Source organism: Gadus chalcogrammus, chromosome 10 (assembly GCF_026213295.1).
Source record: "Gadus chalcogrammus isolate NIFS_2021 chromosome 10, NIFS_Gcha_1.0, whole genome shotgun sequence".
In the NCBI taxonomy this organism is placed as follows: Eukaryota; Metazoa; Chordata; class Actinopteri; order Gadiformes; family Gadidae; genus Gadus; species Gadus chalcogrammus.
In genome coordinates, this window is record NC_079421.1 from 17,148,521 (window position 1) to 17,168,731 (window position 20,211).

The 20,211-nt window shown below is 47.7% G+C and overlaps 1 protein-coding gene across 1 annotated transcript in view; it reads right to left on the bottom strand.

Annotated features, from left to right (window-relative positions):
• The window catches only part of mcf2a (MCF.2 cell line derived transforming sequence a), a 29,116-nt gene that overhangs the window by 3,632 nt on the left and 5,273 nt on the right, over nucleotides 1-20,211 (bottom strand). The window contains exons 4-29 of the mRNA XM_056600373.1: nucleotides 19,847-19,937; nucleotides 17,628-17,747; nucleotides 16,905-17,021; nucleotides 16,416-16,565; nucleotides 14,804-14,919; nucleotides 14,235-14,349; nucleotides 13,832-13,951; nucleotides 13,061-13,252; nucleotides 12,186-12,377; nucleotides 11,538-11,712; nucleotides 8,840-8,916; nucleotides 8,601-8,686; nucleotides 8,241-8,307; nucleotides 7,887-8,002; nucleotides 6,303-6,372; nucleotides 6,064-6,156; nucleotides 5,599-5,691; nucleotides 5,168-5,293; nucleotides 4,557-4,778; nucleotides 3,626-3,718; nucleotides 3,220-3,298; nucleotides 3,067-3,130; nucleotides 1,139-1,239; nucleotides 697-806; nucleotides 450-562; nucleotides 75-178 (exon numbers count right to left, since the gene is read on the bottom strand). Of these exons, the coding sequence (XP_056456348.1) occupies nucleotides 75-178; nucleotides 450-562; nucleotides 697-806; nucleotides 1,139-1,239; nucleotides 3,067-3,130; nucleotides 3,220-3,298; nucleotides 3,626-3,718; nucleotides 4,557-4,778; nucleotides 5,168-5,293; nucleotides 5,599-5,691; nucleotides 6,064-6,156; nucleotides 6,303-6,372; nucleotides 7,887-8,002; nucleotides 8,241-8,307; nucleotides 8,601-8,686; nucleotides 8,840-8,916; nucleotides 11,538-11,712; nucleotides 12,186-12,377; nucleotides 13,061-13,252; nucleotides 13,832-13,951; nucleotides 14,235-14,349; nucleotides 14,804-14,919; nucleotides 16,416-16,565; nucleotides 16,905-17,021; nucleotides 17,628-17,747; nucleotides 19,847-19,937 (3,002 nt within the window). The remainder of the gene's footprint in view (nucleotides 1-74; nucleotides 179-449; nucleotides 563-696; nucleotides 807-1,138; nucleotides 1,240-3,066; nucleotides 3,131-3,219; nucleotides 3,299-3,625; nucleotides 3,719-4,556; nucleotides 4,779-5,167; nucleotides 5,294-5,598; nucleotides 5,692-6,063; nucleotides 6,157-6,302; nucleotides 6,373-7,886; nucleotides 8,003-8,240; nucleotides 8,308-8,600; nucleotides 8,687-8,839; nucleotides 8,917-11,537; nucleotides 11,713-12,185; nucleotides 12,378-13,060; nucleotides 13,253-13,831; nucleotides 13,952-14,234; nucleotides 14,350-14,803; nucleotides 14,920-16,415; nucleotides 16,566-16,904; nucleotides 17,022-17,627; nucleotides 17,748-19,846; nucleotides 19,938-20,211) is intronic.

Genomic DNA, 20,211 nt, shown 5'->3' on the forward strand with positions numbered 1-20,211 from the left:
CAAGAAGTATAGCTGCCCTCTTTAATGTAAAGTTCCAGGTTAAAGAAACTAAGGGGGCAAGGACATATCCTTACCTCCAGGTCTGGAGGAGTGACCTCGATTGCTGTGTCCCAGAATCAGCTGGAGGCTGGACGAAGGGACCACGCCCTCCTGACGTCGGCTCAGGTTCTTAACCAGCCTGGAGGGGAGGGGGGGGGAGCCAAAATGAGCAGAATGACAGTCTTCTTACCATAAAAGGGGAGGGGATAAATAATGCATTGAGGACCGGCAAAATGTATTAAAGTGTTTTACAGTTCATTTTTAAAGCCAATAGAGACATTTGACATGTCGGCAGAGTCTCTGAACCAATGGGCGGTCACCAAAGACGAGCCAAGGTCAAAGAGGACATGAAGGTCACAACTCTTGGTTGTGTTTTTTTCTACACACATCTAACACGCTGTAAGACCCACCACAGGCCTTGGCTGTCAACATGCTGCAGGTGAATGACGTCGCCACACTTGATGGACACGTTGTCGGCTCCGTTCCTCAGACAGTCGTCCAGAGCCCTGTATCTGCCGGGAGACTGGGAGAGTAAGGAGGCTGAATGTATTAAACAGACGTGGTAAGCCCGTCCCCCACGGCCACCCCAGCACCCTGTATGTTGAATGTTGAATAAAGCACATGGATCTGTCTCTCCCAGCCCGGTGATGACCTCACCAGGGCGATGACCTCATCGTCTGTGTCCGACGGGTGGGCGTGGTCCTGGCCCCCAGACCATTCCTCCAGACCCTCACAGATGACTACTGAGTGGGGCGCGCCAGGCCAACCTGACACACACACACACACACACACACACACACACACACACACACACACACACACACACACACACACACACACACACACACATGTATAAGTCTACTGGTTCAAGGCAAAATCATATAGAGTTTTGCAATTTATTTGAATGAAATGAGGACATTGTAATACAGACATTAAATTGAGTGAATGTGAGTTTGTAAATATGTGTGTGTGTGCGTGTGCACGTGTGTGTCTGTGTGTCTGTGTGTGTCTGTGTGTGTCTGTGTGTCTGTGTGTGTGTGTGCGCGTGCGCGTGCGTGTGCGCGTGTGTGTGTGTGTGTGTGTGTGTTACCGCACTCACTCCGGCGGTTATGCTGCGGCCGAGGGGAGTGGGGCTGTGGGTCAGGACTGCTCCGCCCCGACTCGGTGTCCTCCGAGCTCACTGATGCCCTCTGCTGTTTGCTGCGAGAATCACACGTTAGGTTCACTTACACAGGGCGAAGCAACCCAGTCCGCACATACTGTCCCTGGATGGAAAACGGTCCTCCTACGCCACACAGTCTTGGATCAGCTTTCATTTAGCCCTATACCCACCCACACTAGAAAAGTTAGTGTGGGTGGCAATAAACAAAGCTGGTCCCAGATCTGTGCTCATCCACTTGAACTACTTGTTTCTCGTAGCAGCTAACGGCAACCCGGGGCCAGGCATCAGCCAGCCGGGCAGAGCGGAAGGCAGCCACGTGCATGATTCTCTGTATAGCGGGTGAGCAGTGGGACTCAAAGAGCCCCGAGCGGCTGACACGGTGTTCACACATCGGATCAGCACTGGTCAGCGACCGGGCCAGATCACGGGCTCCGACGGTCCAGAGCTGCATTTAGAGACCGCCAGCTGCACTACAGAATGTCAAGCAGGGCAGAGTGTCCTCTGAAACCCCATTCTGCTCAGTGTGACCCGATACGGATAAATCAAATAATCCCAAAAATAGAATATACAGAAATGAACTGAATTTCCTTTCTGTCAGAAGATCCGTTTGCGCGACATGCAACGTAGCAGATCTCAGATGCAGAGATGAATGCACGATGCATGTGGTTGAAGATGCCATGTTCGGGCTAAAAGAGGAGGAGCTAGTATTTCCTCCCGTCGCAGACCCATGGAGGGAGGGAGGGAGGGAGGGGGGAGGGAGGGAGGGCGGGATGGAGTGACTGACAGGTGAGGGTCAATGATCCCAATGATCCAAAATGGGGGGGACGGTCGGGATGTGGGGGGGGGGGGTGGGGCGGGGGTTGTGGTGGTGCAGATGGCGGTCAGTATGCAAACACAGCAGCACCAGGGGTCCCCACCAGGGGACGGGGGACGGGGGGGGGGGACGGGGGCCATGCCGAGGCCAGGAGGCTGAGATTACCACTGAGCATCGGGGCGGGTCAGTGGCGCTGGGGCTGGTGGCAGGGTTGTGGCCACTGCCTGGGGCTCCGGGGGCGGGGGCTCCGGGGGCGGGGGCTCCGGGGGCGGGGGCTCCGGGGGCGGGGGCTCCGGGAACGCAGGCACAGAAAGACGTCGGCCGACAGCGACACAAAGTCCAGCCCCGGCAGGCAGCCCCGGGGCCCGGGGACCACTCGGGAAGGCCGCACGCCCCTGCAGCGGGGGAGGGGCAGGTGGGGGAGGATGTGGTGGTGGGGGAGGATGTGGTGGTGGTACGGGCGGGGAAGGGTTGGGTGGGGGTACGGGAGGTGGAGGTCGGGTGGGTGGGAGGGACAGGGGAACCAGACGCTAGTGGAGAGACGAGAAGGGCAGCACTGCCTCACCCTGCCTCCCGCGGTCCCCTACGCCCCCTAACACACAAGCACACAGCCCTTCTACCCAGGAGCCTGTCCTGTGCTAACCTGAGACACACTGGGGCTGAGGATCTAGAGGATCGGAGAGGCTCGCACATCTTTATCTGAGTGGCGGTGCGCCGGAGTTGGATGGTGCACGTATCAATAGAGGAAGCTCCCACACTCGGCCGCTTACAGGCTGAACAGGCTAACCAAAGGCGTTCGGAAAGAAAACGTTTACGACTAACAAAAGGAGCTGCACCGTAAGCTGCCGAGAGCGGGAGTCTCTTCCATTAACGCAGGATCTTCAGCTAACGCGGGCAACGGGCCCTGTTCCCCTACTGCATCGTGTCTCTCTGTGTCTGTACACACACATGTATGTTATGAATACATGGGTGGGTAATGTGTCGTGGTGAACAGGTTGGCTGGGATACGGGTACGGCCTCTGTGCTGGGAGACACAGAGGCAGACACTCACCTCTCGTGGTGGAGCGGGGAGAGAGGAACGTGCTCTACCAGCTGGCTGTGTTGATACGCTTCATCTAGACACCGGAAAAGGGGGGGTAAAAGTCCCTTCAAAGTGTGGCTGTTAGTGTGATTTAATACTGGGAGTACAAGGGAGGTGTCGGACCTTTGAGCAGCTTCTGTTGGCTGGTGAGGATTCTCCTCAGCTCGTTCAGCCAGGTCATCTTCACCTCCACGGTGGGGGCCTGGGGAGAGGATGGAGGCATTAAAACAAGAGGAACGACTCTGCTCAGAGAACCATGGTTCAGTCCTTCCTTCATGGCTCCATTTCTAATCTTTGATATGAAATAACAGGGGAAAGAGCCACAGAAAACAAAAAATGACAGTCTGCACTTAAACAGGAAACTGTGGCCGAATGAGTGATTAGAAATGTCCCACTCATCGCAGGACCTAATGTGTTGCAACAGGACGTGAACTAAGCAGAGTCACGACGTGTACCACTTAAAGGGGCGGTGCTGGATTGTGAAGACAGCAGTAACCTGATGGTGTTGAGGGCGTGGAGGCCTGTTCACCTGAATAACGTACACCTCCTCCCTGCCGCTGTACCAGATCTCAAACTTCTTCACGTCTCCCTTGACGTTCTCCGTTATTCCCACCGCAGACATCTGCCGAGGTGTATCCGATGCACACACCCGCAGACGCAGTAAGACACACACGCACACACACAATAATACACCCACACACAAACGGAAGAACAACTTTTATGAAGGGAAAGAAAGCGCAGCAAACACACACAGAAACACACACAAGAACAAGAACTGGGAAAGGAACACATGCCCGCATGTGCGTACACACACACACAAACACACACACACACACACACACAAAGAAACAATTTCGATGCAAGACGTAATATGCGGCACAACCAACATCACTCTTTCATCATTAGACAAAACACCTGCCAACATGTGTGTGTGTGTGTGTGTGTGTGTGTGTGTGTGTATGTGTGCGTGTGTCAGAAGACACATGTGTAAACACACACTTCCCCTGTGCTCCCATCTCCTCCTCCATTAAAGATGTGCTGCTGTCTGCTGCTGTACCAGAGGGACCCACACCCTAGGGCCCGGTCCATAGATATCTGGTTGTAAGGGTCTTACTAACTACTTTTATTAGAGGCAAAGGTTGCATTATTTGCCGTTGACGATGGATGCCTCTAGGTCAGGGGTCTCAAACTCGCGGCCCGGGGGCCAATTGAGGCCCGCGGGATGGGGTAAGTTGAGTTTGAGACCCCTGCTCTAGGTAGACTATCCTTATATGAACCTGAAGATGACCCAGACCATTGCTTTATGTCTGCGTAGGAAGGCCTAACCAGGGATAGCAAATAAGGGATCGAACTATCAACCTTGCGGTTTCCAGCCAACCTGCTCTATGTTCTTAGCGACATGCCGCCCCAACATAAATACATAATTTTAATAACCCATTGATAAACCATAAGCCACGGACCTTGAGGCAGTGCTTGAAGCTGTAGGAGGGCGTCTTGTCGCAGCCCTCGCCGTGCTCCTCGCGGCGCTTGCAGAACAGCAGGGCCCTCTCGTACAGGAAGAGGTGCCGCTGCATGGGCTTGAAGCGAGCCAGCTCCTTCATGCGCGTGGGCCCCTTCTTGTGGCTGATCCACACGCTGAAGGAGCCCTGCATCAGCACGCGGCCCAGCTCACACAGCTCCCCCTGGGTGGGGGGGGGGGGAAGAGAGAGAGAGAGAGAGAGAGAGAGAGAGAGAGAGAGAGAGAGAGAGAGAGAGAGAGAGAGAGAGAGAGAGAGAGAGAGAGAGAGAGAGAGAGAGAGAGAGAGAGAGAGAGAGATGTTAGAGGAAAGAAGGGAGATAGAGGAATGCAGAGAGACATGGTAAATGGAGGACATTTTATAGTGCTTTTCGGCCTGTGGCGACTTAAAGAGCATTTCAATTATTGCCTCCCATTCACCCGTTCTTACATTAATTCACTGCCGGCGGTGCCAACACTTTAAATGACTTGCAATGGCTAATCAGCATCACACCTGGTGGTAGAATCGGGGACCTTTAAGAGGAAGAAAGATAGATGGAGAGAATGAGAGCCTACCTCGTAGCCTGTGATGGCTATCTGGTGCATGGAGTCGTTCACTGACTTGAGCAGCTCCAGCATGGCTGCTAGCGCCCCCTGCAGTTCAGACGTATCCTCACTGCCTGTACTGCACTTTAATAACTCCTGAACACACACACACACACACACACACACACACGTACACATAACAATTAAGAAAAAAGCATTTGCATGGTTACAGTATGCTTGGGATGATGATGGGAGGATTCTTTGTGAAAAAAATTCTTTAAAACATTAACAAGGCAATGATTAATACAGCATTTACACTGTGTGTGTGTGTGTGTGTGTGTGTGTGTGTGTGTGTGTGTGTGTGTGTGTGTGTGTGTGTGTGTGTGTGTGTGTGTGTGTGTGTGTGTGTGTGTGTGTGTGTGTGTGTGTGTGTGTGTGTGTGTGTGTGTGAGAGATCCCACCTTTAGTAGCAGCTGGTATTTGGTAATGCGTTGGACGGGCTTCAACAGATACGAGTCCAAGCCAAGTTTGTGCTCCAGTTTCTTTTGACACTCCTGCATTAAAGAGCCATGCCAAAATAAATACACTTACAGCCCAACAAATAAAGGTTGCATACAAGTAACCCACACATGTAATCATTAAACTTATTGTTTTAACTAGTATGCGTAAAATACCGAGACAATTGTTCAAGTATGATTGGCTTTCAACAAAAAATAATTAACACAAATATAATTATGCATATATATTGTCTTTTTATTATCATATAATTATGCATCCCAAATATATTTTGGGAATATATTTCAGAAACAACATTGACAGAACAAAACAAGTAACATTTATCTTAAATTATGTGACAGACTATCCCAAATGTGTTCCGTGTCAATAAGAAGGTAAAAGCAGGTAAAAGCAGGACTAGGGGAACGCACCTGGAAGAAGGCACAGTCTGAGAACTGCCGCCACAGTGCCTCAGAACGCAGCTTATTCTGACAGAAACACTCATACATCTGGAAGTTTTCTTTCTGGGGGAAGAAAACCCAAATCCCATTACACAGAGGGGTGGCGTTGACACAGGAGTAAGTAAACAACACATCCAAAATGTCAAAATCCGAAGTATGTCAACTTAAAAAAAACAAGAGAAATTAGACAGCACTCAAAGGGAGCGTACCTGCTCCAGGAAGCAGGCTCCTACCCTCTCAGGGGTGTCTATGCAACCCTCCAGGTCCTGAAGGAACACCCTGTGAAGATCCACAACCCACAGTGAATACACAACCCCCAGGAGGGGTCTACACTACGACATCACACATGTAAGGTTTCGATATGGTCACAAATGTTGTATTTAGAGTTGTCAACCTTGCTACTCATGAGGTCGTCAATCCATCTGCTTATGAAGTCAAATACACCATGGGTTTAACAACCACGACAACACAAGAACGTGTCATGTCGTTATACTTCACTATGTTATGACCCTGCTTGTCATTTTCGGGGTTTACATGGGCCTGGTGTATAGAAACAGTTGAACATTATCGGGCGAATAGACCATTCAAAAGACGGCAAACTTTGCCTTATTATGTGTACAACCGTCCACAGCTGTGACCATGCAGACTCAACACTAAAGTCCCATGACCAAAACCAATGGACGTCCGTGCTTCAAACACAGTTTTTAATTGAGCTAACAAATCAAAGCCTCTTTCATTAGCGCGTGACACGGTGGCTCCGAACACGCTACAAATCAAACAAAGGCATCGTACAACACTATAAGTGCATCACGGCAGCCTCCCTCACCAGTTTAATTTAACATTCGATATTACAACTGACACACCACACCCCCCACCGGATGCTAAAGTGTAATTATTTCCCAGCCTCAGCCATCAAACTGAGCCATTTAACACAGCAGGAGACCAGCGAGACGGATTCAGTACAAAGATCAACACTAATCAAGCCCCCCCACGCTGAGAATTAAAATTACAGGGAAAAATAAAGGTTGACAGGATTGGAGAAGCCTTTGTTTTAACCAGGAGTGACTGATTCATTAGCCACGACATGTCCCCGAGAAGGATCTAGAAGCAGCGGGCTGCGTGGGGGGGGGTGGGGCATAGAGCAGTCACAGCTAACTGCTACCTGGTAATTAGTAAGTCAGTCCGTGGGTCGGGTCGGGCTAGTAACAGTGTGGTACTGCGGCTCTAACCAATGAAACAAACAAGAAACTAAAAGGAAGATCAGGATAATCAATTTTAAGTTTTTTTTTTAACATTTCCATTCCTCCTTGAGACTATTGCTCAATACGTTTTGGTTGTGACAATTGTTTGTGTCAAGCGATTTTGCACCATTAATCTCTGCATTGATTACACCACTGTGTAGTTATGTATTTATATTAAAGGATGGGTTCATTGTTTATCCAGGAGGGGTATGTTTTTAAAGCATTTATACAAAAAATATCCATTATTCCATGCATGTGTTTGTCTTTTATTGCCTATTTTTCATTGTATTTTGAGATTAGTTTATGTTCATGGGAACAACATACAAAACAATGTATAATTCACACACAAAATAATGATTTGTTCAATAGGTTAGGAAAGTGCTGGCAGACAGTTAATAGAAAACAGTGAATTGAACATTTATGAATACGGAATATTGAGTAATCTGTGGACCAAATACATTCCAGTGATTGAAAAAATCCATTCAGCAACAGCCACAACATGCACTTCCTTTACATTGAATGCCTATAATTTAACACGCAATTAAACATCACCTGCTGTGGAAATTGTATATCTCTGGCATGTTGCCAAACAGGATGTCTCTCTTGCTGCGTAGGATTGGGGGCAAGAGATCCCACAGGGAGGGATTGTCCATTTCTGCCCGGTAACCCTGAAATATGCATTAGGAACTTATAAATACGCCTATTATGATGACAGCGGAAAAGACAACCTTCACAGCTGTAATCAATACATTTTAATCAAGATAGCACAGTAGGGGGTCTGAGGGGTGTTGGGGGAGGGGGGGGTGTCTATGAGGCATGGGCCTTAGATGTAGTCCCATGGTGGTCATTATTGAGATGAATTGTATGCACTCAAGTGTAAAGTGGGAAATAAAAAGGAAGTCTCACCAGTAGGACTGATAGGAGTTCCTCCACATAGACCCTCTCCGTCTCAATCAGTTCCCTCAGCACATGGCTGTGGATGACCCATGCACGCACACACACACATACACACAAATGTATACAGAGACATGCATGCAATGCATGCACAGAAACACACGGGCATGCGCACACATACAGATTCACACACAAGCATGCACAGCCCGTCCCCAACAAAGACACACACACACACACACACACACACACACACACACACACACACACACACACACACACACACACACACACACACACCAGAGGGCATCGTTAGCATGGTGAAACAGAGAGGTAAACAACAACATGGGGCGTGGTGGACAGATGGGAGCTCACCGCTTCAGCAGGTCGGGGCTCTCCTCTCCGTCCAGAGTGTAGGACACACAGCTCCGGTTCTCCTGGTAGTCGTGCATCACCTCAATCTGGAGCCGCCGCGGGGAACACAAACCACATCATTCTCCGTGTGGGGTTCGGTGCCATTAGTAAAATGGGGCTAAAAGCCAATGGGTCTCATAGAAAGCCATTGAAAAAAAAATTCAGTTTCAGTTTAATTATTATTACTTTTTCTGCCCCACCTTTCTACTGCTGGAGGTTTTCCGTGACGTTTTCTTTCCGGGCAGAGACAGGTCAAAAGTGAACTTCAAGCCATCACCTTTATAAAAAAAGAAAAAAAGTGGTTGTTGTATTTTAGCCCTGCTGCAGCATTGTGGGTAGAATACATTCACAGTCAATCAAACAGACTCATTTCTCAAGGCGATGTGGTCAGATGTAAGGTTGAGAGCCCCAATGGGGTTGGGCTGAACATGTCGCAGTTCAGAGAATTGTAGTGCTGTTGGTGTGCTGCTTTATCTTGTCTTCAACACGAAGAACAGCTGACATGACAGCCTCTCCTTCATCCCAACCTTTGAATCGCATTTGTATGCACAAGGGTGTGTGTGTGTCACATATTGTACGTGCCCCGTAATACCTGCATTGCAGTGCGTGTTTTTGTGTCTGCGTTTATCATTGTGTGTCCGTCTGTGTATTTGTCTGCATGAGTGTGTTTGTCTGTGTATTTATGTGTCCGTGTGCGTGTACGTAGGTGTGTTTGCCTGCGCGCGCGTGTGTGTGTGTGTCTTTGTACATGCAAAAGCCTTTACAGTATACATACACCCCCCCCCCCCCCCTTTCCCTGGTGTGCTCGGACAGCCTATGGATAGTTAATTATCAACCATCATATCATCGTTATTATTAATCTCATTACTAGGGGGGGTCACATCACAACAGAACAAAGCCTTCATGACCACAGATGCAAACAGTGCATGGCTCTTCTTTCTTTATTCTACTCTTAATTATTTTAATGATCCCAGTCTCGGGCAAACAAACACCAAGCGATGGACCCATGTGACGGCGCCACACAGCGGCAGATGCACCGCCCACCGCCCCGATTCCCCACAGGAGCCGCCCAGAGTTCAGTAAGGCCTGGATCCACCGGGGCTGTGGCCTCCTGGGGCCCAGAGGTAAGGATGAAAGCTCCTTTAATGTATATCAACCGTGTAGTGCGGCAGCAAGCACGGCTAGCATCAGGGCTAACAGTGGGGGGGTGGGGGGGGGGGTTGGTTCCCAAAGGGCTGATTAGAACCAGCTGCCCTTGTTCCACGCCTCGCCTTTCATACGAGGTGAGGGGGGTCTGATCCCAGGAACGGGCTCAGAACGGGAACACTTTGGGGCAAACTGACGGACATCCTGCGGTGAGTTAATGGGGCCCCAGAGGGGGGCAGCAGGAGGCCTCGGGAACGGGGTGGAGCTCTGGAGGTAGGGAGAGGGACTCTGCTGACTGCCTATTTTGCCAAAGCTGTGCAGAAGGAAAGCAGGGATGCCCTGTGTAGTACAGGACTAGTTATAGGGCTAGTTGGGCTAGTAGTAGTGATAGTAGGACATGTAGTAGGGCTAGTAGAAGGGATAGTAGTAGGAGAAGTAGTAGAACTAGTTAAAGGGCTAGTAGGGCTTGTAAAAGCTCTAGTAACAGGGCTAGCAGAGGGTTAGGGCAAACTATGACTCCCTAAAGGTACGGCCACACCAACCGCGTTGCTCGCGTTAGGGGCGTTGAAAATCGGCATTTTTGCATAGGGAACCATTGGTCTAGGCGCGGTACACGCGTTGAAGCGTTGAAGCGTTGCGTTGGGGGCGTTAGGCGCGGCAGTTGCACGTAATTACGCACGTAAACGCAGTAACGCGCCCAACGCACCAACGCCCGGAGTTCAGAAAATTGAACTTTCAACGCTCCAACGGGTGACGCTTAGCCGCGGTAGCCAATCAGCGTGGAGCTTGACCCGACGTCACTGGCAGAGAGTAGTGAGCTTGCACAGAAGCATACGGCCGACATCTTTCTTTTTTCTTCTGGGTGGAAATAGTAACATAGTTACGCCATTAAATGCGTTTATGGAAACATTTCTAGCGAGAAATGTGCATTTTACTTTCATAATGTTCGCTCAGTGAATGTGAAGGATGTTTGGTTTGATAGTTATGACGAAGAGGGAACGCTCCGTTCACTTGCATGGACAATGGACTCATCTAGCTGCGTTGGCGCGTTGACGCGTTGGAGCGTTGAACCACCACACACTGGTCAAGCGTCAGGTTAGGCGCGGTACTCGCGTTGTCCAACGCGAGTAACGCGGTTGGTGTGGCCGCACCATAAGAGATCATGTTTTTCAGGTAGGTGTGTGTGTGTAAGTATATTAAATTGTTGATTGAGTATTTTCTTCCAAATTAACATTGGTGGTAAGTTACATGTAGTATCTACAGAAATTGTTCTGTCCGCATGTGCATGTGCCTGTGATTGTGTTTCAGCGTCATGCATATGTGTGTTTGTGTGTTTGTGTGCGTGTCTGTGATTACCTACTAGGCTTTGGAGTGTATCATGTTATGTGACTGTGTGGGTATATATCATGCTTTGGGGTGTGTGTGTGTGTGTGTGTGTGTGTGTGTGTGTGTGTGTGTGTGTGTGTGTGTGTGTGTGTGTGTGTGTGTGTCTGGGTGTGTGTGTGTGTGTGTGTGTGTGTGTGTGTGTGAGTGTGTCTGGGTGTGTCTGGGTGTGTGTGTGTGTCTGGGTGTGTGTGTGTGTGTGTGTGTCTGGGTGTGTGTGTGTGTGTGTGTGTCTGGGTGTGTGTGTGTGTGTGTGTGTGTGTGTGTGTGTGTGTGTGTGTGTGTGTGTGTGTGTGTGTGTGTGTGTGTGTGTGTGTGTGTGTGTGTGTGTGTGTGTGTGTGTGTGTGTGTGTGTGTGTGTGTACATGCCGTGCTTGGGGGAGAACAGGGGGGACTTGCAGCGGGGCGCGTTGTTGTCGGGCCTGGGCACCACCAGCTGCACCGGTCGGACGTGTTTGTCCGCCAGCTTCCTCAGGCAGGCCTGGCGGTTCTGGATCATGAGCTGCACCGTCCCGTGCTTCTCAAACGTCTTCAGCATCTGACTCTGAAGGACACAGCGGGGGGAGGGAGAGAGGCAGGTGTAATGGGTTGTCATCCAACGGGATAAAGTGTTGGAGCTCTTTGGAAATCTAAGGAAAAATTACTTTTTAATTGTATTGGTATTGTGGTATTGTTCATATCATGAAATTCTGTATGATTTTATGTGATGTAGATAATGTCTTATGATTAGTAAATAAGTGTTACTCATCATTAACAATTCTAATAATAATCACACTTTATTTATTAAGTATTTTTTTGCAACAAATAACAAAATGAAGCATCTAGTTAATTAGAAGACCAATAGGAACAGTACAATAGGAACAGAAACAAAGAATAGAAAAAAATCGAAAATCTAAATAAATATCAGTTATTCATAGTCAGTTATTTCAATAACCACTGAGTGTGTCCACGTCGGCTGGGGCCGTAGAGGACCACATGAATGTAACGCTGCTCTGTGTGTGTTTGGTATGAGATGACCTGCAGCTGTGGCGTGAGGACCGCCTCGTACTCCTGCAGCAGGGCCTCGGGCCCCGAGCTCAGCATGGACGGGGCCCCCTCCAGGAACCTCTCGATGTCCCTCAGAGCGGCCAGCGCCCCTTCCTTGGACTGGAAGCGCTCCACCAGCTGGTTGGCCAGCAGGTAGGCCCCGTCGTCACACCACGTCTGGGCCTGGACAGGGCACAGGGGTGGAGACAGAGTGTGTGTGTGTGTATACGTATTTATGTATATTCTGTTACTCCTGTGTTTATGTCTGCCTCTGTGTTTGTGTGTGTATAGCATGTGTGTCTGATCTGTTACTCCCGTGTTTATGGCTGTTCCTTAAGAATTGTGTTCCTTAAGAGGGTGTGTGTGTGTGTGTGTGTGTGAGAGAGAGATGGTGTGTGTGTGTGTATCTGTGTGTGAGTATGAGGGTGTGTGTGTGTGTGTGTGTGTGTGTCTGTGTGTGAGAGTATGAGGATGTGTGTCTGTGTGTTTGTTTATGAAGGTGTGTGTGCGTGTTGGTGTCTGTATAGATGGTATATGAATATTCTTTGTCAGGGGGGACATTTTGTGTGTCTGTGTGTGTCTGTGTGTGTGTGTGTGTGTGTGTGTGTGTGTGTGTGTGTGTGTGTGTGTGTGTGTGTGTGTGTGTGTGTGTGTGTGTGTGTGTGTGTGTGTGTGTGTGTGTGTGTGTGTGTGTGCATGCGCGCCATCAGAAAGAGGCGTCTCTTCCGACGTCCGCCTGCCTCCATTCTGTGTTCATGCGTGTCTGACGTCCCGGTCCATAATCGTGCCCGTGTACACCCATACCTTCCCAGTACGGTCCATACACATCTAGTTCCACAGGTCTGTGTCCTGACGAGGGGGCGTACCTGGCCGAAGCTCAGCAGCAGCTGGTGTGTGCAGAGGAGGCGTGTCTGCTTGGCCTTGAGGGCGGAGCTTAGCGTGTCACAGTGGTGGCGCAGCTCGTTGCAGCGCTGCACGATGAGCGCCAGGGCGTAGTGGTGGCTGGCCGCCAGCTGGTGGCCGTGCAGGATGACGATCTGGGCGCCGCCCATCACCTCCTGGGGGACACACACACACACGCACACGCACAAGCGTGCCCCAGTGTGATTATGTCGGATCAATCCCTGCCTTTGACTGCACTGTGTAATGTAGTGAACCTATAGCATCCGTCGAGAGCTGTTGTCCACCAACACACATGTGAGCAAACACACACGCACAGACACACACATGTGAGCAAACAAACACGCACAGACACTAATTGACACAATTGCCTTTTTTTTGGTATGATTCTTCTGCACGATTTTTGATACCGAAAATGATGCAATGGTTTGTGAGTTGTGCAGCAATAGATTGAAACATCACTAAATTCAACTGCCTGAGGTAGTTAGGGTTAGAAGGGGACGAAACGAAAGGAGCACTTAAGAAAAAAGGAGCACAAAAATAGTGTATATGACACATATTTAATTGTATGCCACTGATCCTCTTAAACACTGCTGTTGCTGTACCTACGCTACCATTAAGATGACAATACGTGAAACACATTCAGGGAAGACATTAAACAAGCTGGCGTCCACTGGGGCCTGTGGACTCCCTCACGTTCTAACAGTCTTAGAGAGCGGGGCGTGGAGAGGACTGACCTGGGCCTGTGAATCCAGACTCTCCAGCTCTTTGAGAGCCTGCTCTGCCTGAGCCAGCGTCTCCGCTGATGAAGACAGCTCCTTCTCCTGAGATGTCAGGCCCTGCAGACTCTTCTCCATCTGACACACACACCAGGTTAAGGCACACACACACACACACAATTGTAAAACATAAGGCGAGAGCCTTAAAGTTTATATATAATTCTTTAGTTGCAAGCATATGGGTTTATGGCTTTATGAACGGGTACAATTAAAACTACAACTGAATAGAGAACAGATTAGCTACAGCAATCAGAAGAACAAGGCTTTTTCATTGATTTGTTTATACTATGATTTCATATGTTCTATTAATAAGTGCATCAAAGTGTACACACACACACAATGCTCGGTGCTTCAGTCATACCTCTTGAAAGCTCTTCTCATATCTGAGCAGCTGGATGCACTGCAGCAGCTTGAGGTGGTGCTTCTCAAAGAAGCCGTCGAAGGCGGACTCCATATCCCGGAGCTGGGAGAGGAGCCTGAACCACAGTGCGCACACGCACACACGCAAGCACACACACACACACACACACAGCCCTCAGATCAGCCTTCAGTATGTGTTGAGTATCTCGACTGTAGTTACTATTAATAATGCATTAACCACACTGAATTATTGAGGAATACATGGAAATATAACGATGATAAGTGGGTGTGTTACGTGTGCTGCATTATAACACCATGGCTTAAAGGAGAGCCGATGCAGAGAGCATAGGATCAAAGGTGTGTTGCATGAAGATGGAGTCACTTGGCACATTTTTTTTCGCCAAAACAGGATTAAAATCATACAATTCTGGTGTGAAACATCCTGTCAATTTCATTTAGCAATGCTGACAACATCCAGCAACACAGCCAACCCTATCATCATGGTGTAACTATGGTTATAAATGTAGCTTGAACATAAGCCAACCAAAGGTCTGTGGGGTGTTCTCTTGCCTCTGCACTGTGTCCCAGTCCAGTCTCACGTCCCAGTGGCAGTCCTCCTCGTTCCCAGAGCTCTCCAGAATGGACAGAAGGTGGCGGCCTTCCTTGGACACTGACCTGATGGCCTCCTGCCAAACACCAGTGGATTTTAACGGTGGGTACAGAATTGACTTTAATGTCCACAATGGTGGAAATGTCCCTTTGGTTTCATTGTGTCGTTTCTCAAAACAGAATACATTATTAAAATGCAATACAGTACCATTGTGGAGTGTGCGTGGAGAATGGCTGGTTTAACCGCACACACTCCACAATGTTAAAATACAACACAACCAAAAACATCAGTGCAGGCGAATATTATATATATGTCAATATAAAAGTATGTAAAAATGTTAAGAATTCCACAACTTCAAGGCTTTTGGTATAAAGAGAGCTGATTATGATAGTCGTTGGCTGCGTACATCAGAGATCGAACCAAATTACCTTTTGCCGAAAGCCAAACACCCTAACCATAACCACTACCTTGTGTACATCTGACACTATTCAAATCAAAATAATGTAATGATTAGGGGTCAGAGTAGCTACATTCAAAATTCCAGTAGACAAAGTCCACCACAGAATGTGCCGAAAGCCTGTATGTATCTCTCTAGGTCTCTCCCAGAGGGCACTACATGTACTAAGGATATACACTGTGCATGCTACTTGACACTAGCTGAAGAAGGCTAAGCTTCTCCTAGGCTCCTGTAACAAAAGATGGTGGTTCACATGGTTCACATGGGAACGTGTGTATGTTGGGAGTCTGTGATACAGTTCATAGTCAGGGCTCCACTTAGGTTTGGTCATAGGACCTCAGCTCAATGAATAGCTGAATGATTAATAAGATGGATGCTTCCTGGATGTCTTCAAAAGACTAATGGATAGAGAATGTTCACACAGGCCACATTATGCTGTTTCAAGCAAGACTATCAAGTCATATCTTGGAATGTTCTTCTAGTTTTGGTATCGTGCAGATTATGTCTTACATAACGCCATACTGCAGTGTACAAAACAAAACAAAAGCCTACTTATTAGGTTTCAACCCAGCAAGGTTAAACCACCAAGGTTGGCATGCTGCCTCAAGCCATCCTTCAACGAAATCCTGACCCTTGCCCCTACCTACTCCTTAATGAAACGTACAACGAAGAAAATACAATTTATTTTCAATTAATCCTAACTTGCTTTGGATAACATTGTCAGTAAACATAGTGCTATAATCGTGATCGTCATTCCCTCTGTTTCTGTCTCTTGCTGTGCACTGGTTTTTATGTTTTTTTGTTGTTTGATTGAGTTAGTTTTAAAGATAATCAGTGGACAACACACACACACACATGTTGCCACCTCCATCTCAGCAATGTCCTGTGTTTCTTAATGTTTAGTGTTAAGCTGTCTTTGTGTTATTTAGTAGTTAAACCATTACTTTCCTTGTGCATTTAAAGGGTTTCAAAGCTGACCTGGAATGGAACATGCCTTGTGACGAGCCCGCTCCCCTAGACTGGCCGTAAGGATAGCAGAATATGTAACGTCTGTTCATGCGACACACAATGCCACCCTGTGAAGTGAAGACAGATCAATAGATGTAGATCAGTACCTTGAGGTTCCTGTACTTGTCGGTGTGAGCCTTCAGGAGGCATTCAATCGCCCCTCCCTCATCCGTGAGCTCCGTCTCGGCCAGATCGGTTCCGAAGGACTGCAACATCTGGGCGATGTCCTTCACTGTCACTGCAAAGCTTTCTATCGCCTGCGGGGGCAGCAGAGAGCACACATAGAAAATAAAGAAAAAAATACAGGGATGCTGACCATATCACCATGGCAACAGAGACAGGGGGGCATGTGAGGACCGTAAACGACAATCTTGAAGTGAACAAAACTAAAAGCTTGTATCCTTCAAATACACGGCAACCTTTACATGTGATATTTAACATCAGAAGGTAAATAAATCTGATCTCTACAGGAGAACATAGTTAAAGACTATAATGTAGCCAAATAATCCTTGAGATTTACAACTTGCAGCAATCCTGGGAATCTTTTTTTTGGGTTTTGCCAATCAATTATAGAACAATTGTAATGTCTATCGTACCGTTCGTAGGACGATCCAATCGCTATGGCAATAGTCTAACGTGCCACCAAACTCGGAGGTCAGTTGGTTCTCATCGATGTAACGTAGCAAGTCTGTGACCGAGCTCAGCATCACTACCTACAGGGGGCAGGAAAAACCAGCCGTGAGCAACCTCTTTCACTGAGCAATGTTGTACCCACAAAATGTAATGTTTGTTGTTGTAGTTTAACCCTCACACCTTTAGTACCAGAATGAGTGGTCAGGAGCCAGAGATGATTGCTTGACCTCCAACAACAACTGTTAAAGTAACTGAATTTGCAAAACTACTGTGTCAGTTGTCTAATTGAACTCGTTCTAACACATTCTTGACATGTGATTTATAAACATCAGCATTGTTAAAGACACCATCACATGAAAACCGGCTTTATCCTTGTTAGCTCCTGATCATAATAGAATACAATTACTTTAGTAATATTATTAGTATGTCACATAATTGCTTAATGCTTCAACAAAATAATTCAGTTGACTGGTTACACACATGTAATGAACACGAGTCCCACTACACCTGAAAACGTTTCTGAACGTCCATAGAACCTTTCACCTTTAATACACAGAATACATACGTTCACATCTACAGAAGCAAGAAACGCTCTGAATGCCATTGTGCTGGGTGGTCCCGTGAGCGGAGAATATACCTGGAGGTGGGGTGGGACATGTTTGGTATCTGAGGGTGTGCTGCCTTACTGGCATCTTCAGCATGAAATCCTCCTGGCTGAAGCGGAAGCCCAGGTCGGTGACGGTGCGCTGGAAGAAGCTGGTGGGCCGCAGCACCAGCACCAGGTGGAGGTTGCCAGGGAAGGAAGCCTGGGGGAAGATGGAGCATCATCCAGTGGTTAGGACGCCGAAAGGTTCCCGGTTCACATCCCGATCACATCGGTTAGCCCCCGTGAGCAACAGGCTTCACTCCTATAGGTGTTAGTTAATGGCATGCATCTGTACATTTAAATGACTAAATTGAAAATGATTAATTCAGTGTGAACCCCCTGTAGGGCATTTAAATCGTACATCAATCGTGCATCAATAAATATGCATTGGATCTTGGAATCCCATTGGTAGGATTTCCAAGGTCATTGCACTCCTGTGTAAGGTAAATGATAATGTGAAGTAATAATGTCAAATTAAAACGACCACAATAAGATATATTAACTTGTGAAGATACCATCCTACTCAAATGATGTTAATAAATTGATAATGGATTGCTGTGCAGCCGTAGTATGACCCCTCTGTCTTTATTTTTGCTAAAGAGCATGAACGTAGTTTGGACAGATATTAGCAGGATAGGAGAGAGGAAGTATTCAGCAATAGATAGAGCCATAAGAATTGACATATAGCCTTTTTTTTGCATTCAGAAGATTTGGTACGACATACATGCATCAACATAAACAAAATCAAAAACGCACCCAAAAAGGACTAAATTAAGTTATGTTTTCTTTTTTGTCTTAAAATGACTTTGGCTATCTGAAATGCATCGATACCAGAGTGCTGATCGCTCAGAATCTGTGACAGTGCAGTAAGAGGGAGGTCATTGAATCATTGACAAGAGTGTGTTGACAGTCTCAACTGTCAGCTTTCACCTCTACACTGGCTAAGGGACTACAGCTCGCTCTGTGTCTCAGCAGGGGAATCAGATGGTATAGACTAGGCAGCACTGCATCTATAGGGCATTTGGGGACACACCATGACAAGGTAGAAAAATGTGAATTATGCAATGCACACGAGTTATGTCCTATGTTGATGTCTGCAGTTATATCCAAGTGATGCATAGGCTACATGTCATGGATAAGTATATGCATAATTAGCATATGTGATGTGTTTTTTATTGTGGTTTAGAACAACAAATTATGTACATTGTCAGAACAATTTAAAGTTGCATTCATAGACCGGCATCATAGTACAGTCGTGGCAATGCTATAGGCGCCAGGTCTGCAGTATTTAGCATAAAGCTCTAAAGCAACAGCAGCACAACACACTGAAACACATGAGCATACGAAGCCTATATTGGGCGAACGCAATGTAATAATAAAAAAAGATATATACCTAGAGTCGCCTCATGTGTGTCTATTCGGCACACATGACATTGATTCACCCCTACTTCCATCAAACAGATACAATGTTAAAGACTCCTTTCACAATGTACATGCAGCAGCCGATCAACTTTTCGCACTAAATTGAGCATCAGCCATGTGTTCCTATGGAGAGCCATAGCATGACTGAGCAGAATCCTACAGCGCACCGCAGTGCCGCGCTCACTGCCCAGCTGCAGACGGCGCGCGTGCCAATGCCAATGCCGCATTTCTCTCAGCCCGCCCAAACTTAGTCGTAACTCTTCCCTAAATGCACTTAAAGTCAAAGTAAACAACGATTTTCGTTTTTTACCGGACTCCTCCGTATCCTGGGCATCTTGTGCGGGTGAAACCTCTCGGTTATCGTATGGGAAGCCATTCTCTCTGTGGTTAAAAGTTACAGCACCGCGTCCCCGTGTAGGCGGGCGGTGCCAGGCTACCCCTCCGGTTTCCTGGCGACGGCTGCAGCAGTGATGCTGATGCTGCCGCTGCTGCTACCACATTAGCGCGGGGGTGGCAGCAGCACTGACTGCGTGCGTCCTCTCCCTCCCTACCATCTTCTTCTGCTTCTTCTCTCCTCCTCCTCCTCGTAATGTTTCTCCCGCCGCATCGTCACGCCAAATGTGACGTCATCTCAGGGAGCGGGGAAAAAAGAAACGCCGTGGCAAAACTTTGCTTACTCATCATCTGAGTTGCACCATGGAGGACGAGACGAGAGAAGTAGCACTGCCGTTTTATTATTATTATATCAGCCGTGTTCTAGGCGCATGATGGCCATTGTAAAATTGACATGGTAATGAAATGACTTGAAATTAATTCAGCTGACGGAATATTGCTCACCGCTATTCTGCCAAGAGCCGTTTTGATTGATCCCCAAGTGTCCAGTCTTCGGTCTAAAATGATGATAAACTTTACTCCTGGCTGCCTTGTTCTGGAAACAAATACAAGAGTCAATAGACATTGTAAGCCTAGGCACTTTTGCGTGACGGAAAGGCTATTTTTGAATGCTTGTTTCCACCAATCATAACAAGTGTATATTTCCCATTAGTAATAATAACCAGTAGGCCTATCACCGCATTCAGTTAAATGAGAAAGAAAAAGAGTTCCAGAGTTTAACCAAAGGCCAACCGTGCCCAGAATACAAAATGCACGGATGCACTGCATTGCGGAGAGAGGGAGAGGGAGACGAATAGATTCAAACGCAA